Genomic DNA, 10,983 nt, shown 5'->3' on the forward strand with positions numbered 1-10,983 from the left:
TTATTACGGTCAATGGTATCTCTAATTTCTGAGTCTAGTAACCTTTCTAAAGTTTTTAGTAGAAAGGAAGAAAGACTAATCGGTCTATAGTCTTTAGGTACCGTATGACTCGGCTTCCCGGCTTTCGGGATGAAGGTCACGGTAACCTCTTTCCATAGACTGGGTATGTACGACAAAAGTAAACAAGCCCTAAAAATGTCCTGCAGATATGATATTATCCGTTCATCTGCGTGTTGCAGCATGGCCGGTGTTATACCATCTGGACCAGGAGATTTGTAGGGTTGAAAACTGTTTATCGCCCATATCAGTTTTGGGTATCTTATAGTGTCTTCTATCATCTTCTCCTCTTCCCTCGTCCGAACTGTAGGCTGATGCACACACTGCGCATCTTCCCTATAGTCCTTACAACCAGGAAAGTGGGTTGATGATAGAAGATCAAGAGTCTCACTGCCAGAGTTTGTCCACGTTCCATCACTTCGCTTAATACTTCCTATGGATTTTGGATCCTTAGAGAGTACTCTGCGGAATCTGGCCGCTTCGTTGACTCCTTCGATCGACTCGCTATAGCAGACCCAAGACTCACGTTTAGCTTTCTTGATTTCGCCCTTGTACCTATTGAATTGTCTTTTATAGACATCCCAATCTGTACTGAGCTTTGTCTTACTAGCTCTATTATAAGCTTTCCTTGCAGCCTTCCGCAAGGTTGCAAGGTCCTGTGACCACCATACCGGTTGAGATTTCTTCCCAGGGTATGTCAGGGGACAAGATGCCTCATAGCTCTTCAGAAGAGTGGCCGTGACATTTTTCACAGCTAGTTCAACATCCTCAACCGTTTTGAGATCATTACGATCCCGAAAAGAGGCTGCTGTTTTAGCTTTGAATTTGTCCCAGTTCGTCTTCCGAGGATTCCTATAAGGTTTCTGTTTAACTCTAGAGGTAGGAATCTGGCGAAAAGGAACATTTCTCAGACACCTCCCAGTTTACGACCCCAGAGTCGTCCATATTTGTGAGGGTTATATCAATGACTTCACCTCTCACCCTATTTACAAAAGTTGGTGTATTGCCTCTATTACAAATTCTAAGATTATAGCTAAGTATAAACTCGAAGATGGACTCACCTCTTGTGTTTGTGTTGCTGCTTCCCCAATAGAAGTGATGTGCGTTGGCGTCACATCCCAAGACGAGGTCACCAACTCTACTCATCTCCTCCAATAGGCGGCATACAGCAGTGCCGGGTGGGTCAGGAGCTTCGTAGGGAAGATAGACGGCAGAGACTATCAGTGGCTTCGTGGTACCTCTGTCTAGTCTTGCTGTCGTCATATCTCCATTGCTGAAATTAGAAAGAAGCATTAAATTTAACTCCTTTTTAGCAAGAATACACGTTCTCACCTTCTCTCCATTGGAGGTAGACAAAAGCGTGTATTTGGTGTCGCCCAGTCCAGTCACCTTACCTTTGTACAGGTAAGGTTCCTGGATGAGCGCCACGTCGATGTTTGAGGAAGAAAGGGTGAGTAGCAGTTCAGCAGCTGCTGCTTTACAGTGATGCAGATTTATCTGGATCACGTTAAGCGCTTGCTGCTGCCTGCCTATTGTTTTGGAGTGGTGAGACGGAAACAAAGTTTCCCCATTCCATAAACAAGCTCACCCTTGTTCTTCCTCAAGTACTCCTCTCCCGCAGAATCGGTAGCGAACTTCGCGACTACACCGCCGTTCCTTTCAAACGAGGCGAGGATTCTCCACCTCCTCGTCTGAAGGCCGTCGTTCTGCTTCTCCAATAACCTCAGTGTCTTCTCCAGCCCCTTGAAAGGTTTTGGGATAAACACCGAGGTTACCATACCGCTCGGTATCTCTTGAACCGCTACGGCCGCCAGACGACCACCCTCCCAAAGGGGGTCCAGGCTGTTGATTGTCTTCTTAAGAAAATCTGAAGTCTTCTTAGTGCGACAATCAACAACCTTTACTCCTTTGTAAGAGGAGGTCAGGCCAAACCGCAGGCTCTCACGATCAACCTCGTCGGACAGGAAGAGGTCCTTCAGATAGCTGTCGACCAGCTCCCATCTCTCCTCACTGATAAACCCGTCAGGGTCAGCTCGGTCGATGATCGCTACCCGCAGATCTTCCGGAACCTCTTTTGGATCAGCAGAGTCGCTTTGCTTGGTTGTAGGTGTCCGGGCTACCTGCTTCGAGACAGCGTGTTTGGTTTTCACCCCACAATCGCTGCTCTTGGCAGGTTTCTCCTTCGACGCTACCACCGAAGCAAAGGAAGCAGAGCTCTGTACGGCCGACGACTGCGTGGGCCTCTTTGCAGCAGGTTGTTGCTCCTCCGAGGACCTCATTCTCTTGACAGCCGTGGGCTGTGGCCGAGATTTGGCACCCGGGGTAGCAGCTACCACAGAGGTATGCCCAGCAGACGCAGGCACCTGCTTCGCGTCCGCTACCTTCTGCTTAACCACTGACGACTGCCCAATTGTCACCGCCTTGGCTGTCAGCTTTGGCAATTCGGCAGAAGGTGGATTGACAGAGGGCGGTTGTGCCTTATCGGTCTTCTTGGAGGCCTTTTTGCGGGCTCTCTTTCGGGCCGACTTCGACAGTCCCCTGCCTTCTGTCTTTGTGGATTCTGATGTCTGAGACGTCTCAGTACTCAGTTTACCCTTTGGGGGTGCTGAGGGCTTAGACGTCTCAGGCATCAGCTTCCTGGATGTACCGGGGCCATCAGCAGGTTTCTCCTTCTTAGAAGGGACTACCGCCGTGGTCTTAGTACTGGGTCGGGGGATCCTGTCAATCAAGAAGTCCCTCTCAATGTCATCAGGATAGTTCCTAGAGAACTTCCTAATGAGTTTGAGGTTCCTCTTGATTAACAGGAACTCCTTACCCGTGATGGAGTCGCTGTCCCGTCCAATGTACCGTTTGCAGAAATTGACTGCTCTCCGATACATTTTCTTGGCAGCGATCTCCTTAGCGTTAGCTTGTCTATCAGATAATGGTACCGATGAATCATCCATCTTAACGATGGGAGCCTCATCGGTGCCAGCATCTGCTTCGACAGCCAACTGCCTTAGAAGCCTCGCGACGTCACTGCAGGCCGTGGAGGTTGAGTCAACGTCTTCAACCTCGCCAGGGTTTGCCTCCTTAGTCAGCCGAGGGGACCCTCCTTGCTTCAGGGGAGACATCATGGTTTCTACCGTACTTATCACCGTGGTTCTAATAACGGTGGTTTCCATAATGTCATCCTCGTCCGACAGGAGAGAGTCATCCCAGAGCTGATTTGGGATGCTCTCCTGACTGAGGCGGAAGGAGCCGGTTTCCTCTAGAAGGTCGAGGAGAAGATTCGACTGCCTCTCCAGGCTCGCATTTACGTCATCGAGAGATGGACAGGTGGCTAAAGATAGGTCCAGGGGAATTGCTTGGGTCGTCAACACTTTGGGGGGATCATTGATGTCTGACCTTGTAGAGTTCGAGACTGAGGGTGCCAAGGCAGCCACACCAACATCAGTCGAAGGTTCGCTTTCATTGTTGTTTTGTTTTTTAGGGGGGGGTGTATTAAAAATTGGCTCCATAAAAAGTGCTGTTAGTGAGGATTTGAGGTCGACCATGGCATAGCCTCTTACCATGGAAAGGACTTGGCAACTAAGCCTGAAACACTTGTTGAGGCGCCCAGGTATCAACAAGGCTCCGTTCTAATACAGTCGGTACCCTGACTGCAAACCGTGGAACGCTGATAGGCACGAGGTCGCATGACACCCCAGCGTTAGGGGAGACACTTTAAGAAGGTAGTGTCCCAAACCTTGAGATGGATATATGGGAGGGGCGCCATTCTCTATATTTAGTATATAAAAAAATAATATAGTAAAAAAAATATCTCTATTTTCATAGGCCAATGAGAATGTGGTCAGTGCCGCTTTAGCCTGCATCTCCACACTAACGTTGCGTGTCAAAGATAATAGTAAAACATTTTTTGACACTGGTATAGCAGAGACTATTGTTGAAGCTGTAAGACGTCATCCCAAAAATAAAATTGTACAGGTAAGTAGTGAATTAATGGCTGCTTAGATACATTTAAATAAATACAAAATGATTTAATTTTAGCGTAACGGTGCTTGGGCTATACGTAATATGGTCTCAAGGTCTAGAGAACAATGCGACACTTGGCTATCGTTTGGTGTTGAAGATGTACTCAACGCTGCCATGATCGAACATCCATCTGTTGTTACCGATATTAAGGCAGCATTACGTGATCTTGGTTGCAAAGTTGAACTAAAAGAAGAATGGACTGGTACTGCCGAAAAGAAAATTCTCAAATGAAATTGAGGGACACACAACAATCAAACTTGGTAAAGTCCATATAACAAGAAGTTAAAACAAGAACAGAGGCACTGCCAAAACAAGCATTGTTATGAATATGGTGGACTCATTTGCCGATGAATACATTTTTCGAATTGCATTGAATAACCATTTAGTAATTAACATCCTTTTACAACAAACGAATAACCTAATAGCTATGATGCGTTTCCATTTGCACATCATAATTAACTTTGCATACATTTTGGCTAATATATTTTTACACACAAGGCTTATTTTATATATATATCTTATAAAAAGAATTTGTATACAAATATATGGAACGTTTCTATAAAAAAATCGAGAGTTAAAGTATATATTTTATTTGAAAAATTTGTCATGCTAATATAGGTGAGTTGTTGTGGCAGGCCAACTTTGTTTAACCAATGGGCTGAGGTGATGTTTCAACGACCGTTTCATATCGTAGCTCTACTGCCTTAAAACGATATAGGTTGTTTGGTTAACGTGAAGGTTATGAACCCATTACCATAGACCAGTTACTCCAAGTGCCGCAACAAATTCCCCCGATTTTAGGGGAAGAGGTTTACTGCAGTACATTAGAAGAGGATTCAATACAAACTGACCGACCTTTATGATATGGAATTCATGTAATTAATTCCTCTTTGAATTCTTTGATTTATATGTTTCCAGAGACAAAACAGATTTTTTTTTTAGAAAATTTTATTTTTTTTATAACTTAAACATTATACAGTAGAACATTTACCATTAGACCAACAATAAGGAAAATTTCTTACAAGAAAATAACTTGTGATTTTGTTTATGAGATTTACTACTTACAATACTATAAATATTTCTATAAGAAACAAAATAAGTATTTATTGTTAGAATGAAGGAAAAATGTAAGAAAATATCTATTTATTTGGCCAATTTAAAATTGCGCAAGCCCCCAGTCTTTAAACGATTATGAATGCTTAGTTTTGTTGAAGGTACTGCATTGCTCTCTGCCTCTGATGATTTGGCATCAATTTCGATGACATCATCATTATCGTTTGATTCGGCAAATGGATCAACACGTTCCGAACCACCAAAACCATTGAAAACGAAATTGGGTCCTAAGGGTTTCATTGACGATGTTTTGGCGCCAGCTCCAGCAGCTGCTGACAATCCTAATCTTGGCTTCTTAAATATTGAGTACTGAAAAAAAAAACAAAAGAAATCATAATTATAATCATTTTTTGGAATCATTGAATGGTTTGTGTACCTTTTCACCCAAATCACTTTTAGCTTTTCGTACAGCGCCAGCTGTTTTACTGGGTGATATTTTAAGTGTGGTTATTTTTGCTGTTGTAACCTTGTGTCCCACCTCTGGTGGTTTGGCCGGATTGTCGAGGTTGCGTTTGAAGAGTGGCACTAAACCGACACTGCTAGATTTTATATTTAAATAGGGGGAGGATGATTCTTCAATCTTTTTAATATTTTCTTTCTGTAAAAATGAAAACAATGATAATTAGAAAAAGTCCAAAGCCTTCGTTGGTTTGGTGTATTCAACTTACAATTGTAGGAGAAATAGTATAACGCTTTTCTTCTTTGACTTTGGCAAATGGAGTTTTTTGTAATGTGTCCAAACTTGAACTGGATGTGTTGCTTTTTGAATCTTTGGAACTGCCACTTGCTTCCAAGGATTTTATCTGAAAAAAAAGTAAAAGAAGAGAGTGATGATTATTAACTTTCTAAAATAAAAATGTTTAATCATTTAAAAACCACTTGAGCTAAGTTCATTTTAAATTTAATTTATTTCCTTTGCAATTAAAGCCAATTTATATTCATGTGACCAATTTAAAGTTAATTACAAAGATTCCACCTTATGTCAGCAATTTGTGTTTAGGTGGGTAGATATTTAAAGAAGTGTTAAATTCCATTTACAATATTCAGACTCAGTAAGAAAAATTTCCGATTTAAATGTAACTCATATCTTTCTTATTGCCAGCACGAAACCCCATGTAATTATACTTGATATATCTTACCTTTTCCAAAAGATTGTAATTTTCACTTTCCAATTGGGATATGCGTTCTTCTAGACTTCTAAAATACAAAAACATTAGTGCTATGGATTAAATAGTTGCAAATGAAACATACTTGTGTATATCACGTTCCTTGCGCAAATCATTTTGTACTGCCTTCAATTGATTGCGTATATCAGCCTTTTTATGTTCACACACTCGTAATTCTCTACAGAGATGAGAAATTAACACTTAACATAAATTTCTATGGGAGTACTCCAAGCTAATTACCTTTTCAGTGTTGCTATACACACCGACAATACCTTTGGATCACTTTCGGTTTTAAGTAGTTTTTCAGCATCAGCCATTGAAGCTGTAAGTAGTGTATTGATACCATTTAAGGAATCAATTTGTGCCTTTAAACTAGTCACCTCATCTCGTAGACTATCCATTGTTTTGACTTGATTTTGCAGGACTTTAATCTGTAACGTAAATTATTTTATTTTAATGAAAATGTACATTTGAATGTTTTTAAATTACAAACCTTTTCAACATAATTGAGCACAACAAAATTGTTACTCTTCACTTCTTTTTCTAAGCCGGCTATTGTTTTCCTAGAAAGAAAAAAGTAAATGTTTTAATTTTGAAAGGGAAAGGTTTCTGTAAAATTTTAAACCCGCTCAGAATAGTTTCCACTGGACCTATAACGATGGTGATCAAATTCCGACCACCCCATGGTATTGGGCAAAACTTTCGAAAGCATTAAGTCGTTTGCGCATGTACATCAGACGAAAAAAATAGTTAAGAATGTTCAAATCTCCCATCTGGTGAAGCATATATTTATGTTTCGGAGACAATGTCAAGGTTAAATGTGTTAGATTAAGATTATCATGTAAACTAAGTAGATAGTTGTAATTTCATTCCTGTGTAATAAATGAAAAACTTTGCTTTGGTAGATAAGATATCGATGCTACCCAAAGCAACTAGCGTGGACGTACAAAGGCAGCACTGAAAGTGACGTCATTATTTTTTTTCGAAATTTGTGTGTTTCAGCAGAAATGTAACAGACCACATTTAAAACCAGAAACATATCTTGGCATTGAACTTGATTAATGGCGTTAATACGAAGAGCGGTAACAAGTTACACCACTATTGAATTATTATGAATGAAAGCAGACATTTTTTTAACAATGACTTACATGCATTTCTTTTGTGTTTCCTTAGCACTTTTGATTTGTTCTTCGGCTTTGTTTAGTTCTTTTTCTTTCATTTTCAGCTGGAGATTTGCATTGTCCAACTGTTCCTGCAGTGAACCGACATCAATGCGACTGACATCCAAATTGGCTAAATTAAAGTAAACCCGAAATATATTGCGATCGGAACATTTGTTACGGCATTGTGGGCAGGTTTTTGATCTAAAAGAAATTTAAAAAAGGGTTAACGAATAAATTACAATGTTCAGCGTAGTGGCTATGGTATGTACCTTTCCAACCACTGTTTAAGACAGAGAAAGTGAAACATGTGCCCACAAGTGGTTACATGCACATCATCGGACTGGGTAAAAAGTTCCGCACAGATCACACAATTTAAATTTAACATTTTTGCAATTTTCTAATAATAATAATACTAAATTAAACAGACATTAGACAAGGAAAATTTTGAACAACAGAGCAAAACTAATAAATATATCGCTTAAGGAAAATTGAATGTGAAGCACAATAGCTGCCTAAGGAATTTTGTTTTGTTGCCGTTTGCCAAAAAAAATCACTGATATGCCATTTGTTGTTATTGTTAATTTTTTACTTTGGTAATTTGTTTTTGTTATTATTGTTTTGCGCCAATATTCATCTGTCATTTGCTGTAGTGTTTACTGAACATGACTAACAGTGTTATGTTATTTAGGGCACACTAAATTGTCGAGATAGGTAGCGTACGTTTTATGCGTATTGCGTTAAGACCGCATTTACATGCGCATATTATATGATGTGGATTTAAGAAATCGAGAATATAAATTAAGGTTATTTACACAGGCTTTGAGATCATTTCAATCGACTGTCAGCTGGTATTACATGCAAACTCACACTTGTTGACAAAAAGAAAAATTGTTACCTCGAATTTTATAATAAACTAGCTGACCTGGCAAACGTTGTTTTGCCTTATCAATGTTGCATCAATATAAGGTTGGTAAAAAACATTTGATGCAATATTGATAGTAAATCTAGTAAAAGGGGAAACATTGCAAAATCGTTCTCAGAGTACAAAATAATTTGAAAACTTTGGGAACGCAAATCTAGTAAATATGCCAAAATTAGATGGCAATACTTCAAAATCAACATAACAGCCCATCAGGCAATCAATGTTTTACCAGTTTTGTGGGTTCAGAAACGTTTTTCGAGTAAAAGGTTGCAAAACTAGTTAAATTAGTATATTATTTTAGGTTCTGGAACAGAACTCATATGTCTTAAAAAACAACGATTTATTTAAACATTAAAGTTCGATACAAAAGTTGGGGAGTTTGAAATGTTACTTAATATATTTGTTTTGGCGGAATCTCACAATTAGTTTGCATATTTTTCTATTCTGACCACCTACGATTTATAAGTCCTTTGAATCGTCAAAATCGGTCGGTGTAGATGTTCTTGAGTTATAAACGATGTAACTAACACAACGTTTGATTATTCCAATTTCCCGACTTTTTGATGTTTTTCTGAACATTTTTTTCATAAAAACCTTCCCAATGCAATTACAACCAGCTGAAGGAAAACGTGAGTGAAATCGGTACAGTCAATATACCATGCAAGCATTATGCCTCCATGTAGGATTCGAATTTAAATGTATTCTTCCCGAATATAAGAAAATGTTCAATAATACCTTCGTATTTTGTCGACGTATTTGTAATCGTATATAGCGAATTACTAACATCATTGAACTATATTGAATATTTTGATAGACTTTTTCGTTTTTACTAAAACATAAATACATATGTCTATGTATTGACAATTTTCTGAAAAATATTCCTGGTGTTGTTTACTATTAAGGACACGATCAAGTTTCGGTCAGTAGCCCAGATATCACATGGAATATGTGTTGTATTTATAAGTTCAAAACAAATTGTTTCCTTATTGTGTGCTTTTAAGCATCCTTATCCTAAAGTACTTGGAAAGTAGTAACAAAATATCCATTTAATTGCCTTTAATTAGGTATTCCCCATAGGGTAAGAAACTTCCCTCATAATTGCCGGTATAGTTTTTGGTATAGGCTCCACATAATTGAACCACTTAATCTTTACTTTACCATGTTTTACTGTGTTTTATTTGAGAAAAATTTCACAACCTATACATACCATTCATATCTGCAACATTTAACATTCCATAGCAAATCAGTTCATCACAATGCTGATATTCTGAGGAAAACGGCCAGCCACCACCGCATTCTAGCCACGCGTTTTATTAAACCATATATTTTTAGATTACACGAATTTGAAGCTTTTTTATACCCTCCACCATAGTATGGAGGGTATATTAATTTTGTCATTCCGTTTGTAACTCATCGAAATATTCATTTCCGACCCTATAAAGTATATATATTCTTGATCGGGGTAAAATTCTAAGAAGATCTAGTCATGTCCGTCCGTCTGTTGTAATCACGCTATCTTCTGAAGGAATTGAGATAGGGTGCTGAAATTTTGCATAGGGTTGTCTTTTGTCTGCAGGCAGGTCAAGTTCGAAGATGGGATATATCGGTCCACGTTTAGGTATAGCTCCCATATAACAGTACCTCTCAATTTTCCGTGTTTTGGTGTTCTTGATCTTGTTTTTCAACCGAATACGCTGAAAATTGGTACATTGAGTTCTTATTGGGTACTAAATGTCTCCACAAAAAATTATAAATATAGGTCCACTTTTTCTGGTAGCCCCCATATAACGGTACCTTCTACTTTTCAGTATTTTGGGGGTTTTGATCGTATTTTTCCACCGAATTGGCTGTAATTTAGTATTTTGAGTTCTTAATAGGTACCAAATCTCTCTACAAAAAATTATGTATATAGGTACATTTTTTCGGATAGCCCCCATATAAGGGTACCCCCAATTTTCGGTATTTTGGGGTTCTTGACCGCGTTTTTCAACCGAATACACTGAAATTTAATACATTGGGTTCTTAATAGGCACGAAATCTCTCCACAAAAAATTATACATATAGGTCAATTTTTTCGGATATCCCCCATATACGGGTACCCCCCAATTTTCGGTATTTTGGGGTTCTTGAGCGCGTTTTTCTACCGAATACGCTGAAATTTGGTACATTTAGTTCTTAATAGTTTTCAAAGCTCTCCACAAAATATTATGAATATAGGTCATTTTTTTCGGATAGCCGCCATATAAGGATACCCCCAATTTTCGGTAGTTTGGGGTTCTTGAGCGCGTTTTTCAACCGAATTTGCTGCAATTTGGTATTTTGTAGTCGTATATTTTTGGGGTAGTCCCCATATAACCCCCTTTTTTTATATAAAAAAGTTATCTGATTTGTTGCGCGTTTTGGGTTTGGTTCTAAGACCCTTTTGAAATCATTTCAACTGCGGAGGATAGAGAGATACAAAATTAGAACGTAAGGTTCGGTAGTGAACTATAGCCGCATTTAGACCTAGCCCCTGAATGGAGGTTCCAGAAGGAGTGGACCGATATTC

At 39.1% G+C, this 10,983-nt stretch overlaps 2 protein-coding genes across 2 annotated transcripts; one reads left to right on the forward strand and one right to left on the reverse strand.

The window, feature by feature from the left end:
- The first annotated feature begins 3,790 nt into the window (after positions 1 to 3,790).
- Positions 3,791 to 4,311, forward strand: LOC133338304 (armadillo repeat-containing protein 6 homolog). The gene is made up of 3 exons (XM_061546481.1): positions 3,791 to 3,826; positions 3,874 to 4,023; positions 4,087 to 4,311. The coding sequence occupies exons 1-3, from the start codon at positions 3,791 to 3,793 to the stop codon at positions 4,300 to 4,302; spliced, it is 402 nt and encodes a 133-aa protein (XP_061402465.1). The 3' UTR covers positions 4,303 to 4,311.
- A 903-nt stretch (positions 4,312 to 5,214) lies between these two features.
- LOC133338305 (E3 ubiquitin-protein ligase TRAIP-like) lies at positions 5,215 to 7,912 on the reverse strand. The gene is made up of 9 exons (XM_061546482.1): positions 7,783 to 7,912; positions 7,499 to 7,714; positions 6,844 to 6,913; positions 6,591 to 6,781; positions 6,436 to 6,528; positions 6,310 to 6,381; positions 5,853 to 5,961; positions 5,561 to 5,782; positions 5,215 to 5,493 (listed from the first exon to the last, which is right to left on the reverse strand). Exons 1-9 carry the CDS (start codon positions 7,896 to 7,898, stop codon positions 5,215 to 5,217), a joined length of 1,368 nt encoding a protein of 455 aa, XP_061402466.1. The 5' UTR covers positions 7,899 to 7,912.
- Between the last annotated feature and the right edge of the window lie 3,071 nt (positions 7,913 to 10,983).

The sequence above is a fragment of the Musca vetustissima genome, unplaced genomic scaffold (genome assembly GCF_032173495.1).
Source record: "Musca vetustissima isolate MV318-11 ecotype Yass unplaced genomic scaffold, APGP_CSIRO_Mvet_v1 utg1060663, whole genome shotgun sequence".
Classification (NCBI taxonomy): domain Eukaryota; kingdom Metazoa; phylum Arthropoda; class Insecta; order Diptera; family Muscidae; genus Musca; species Musca vetustissima.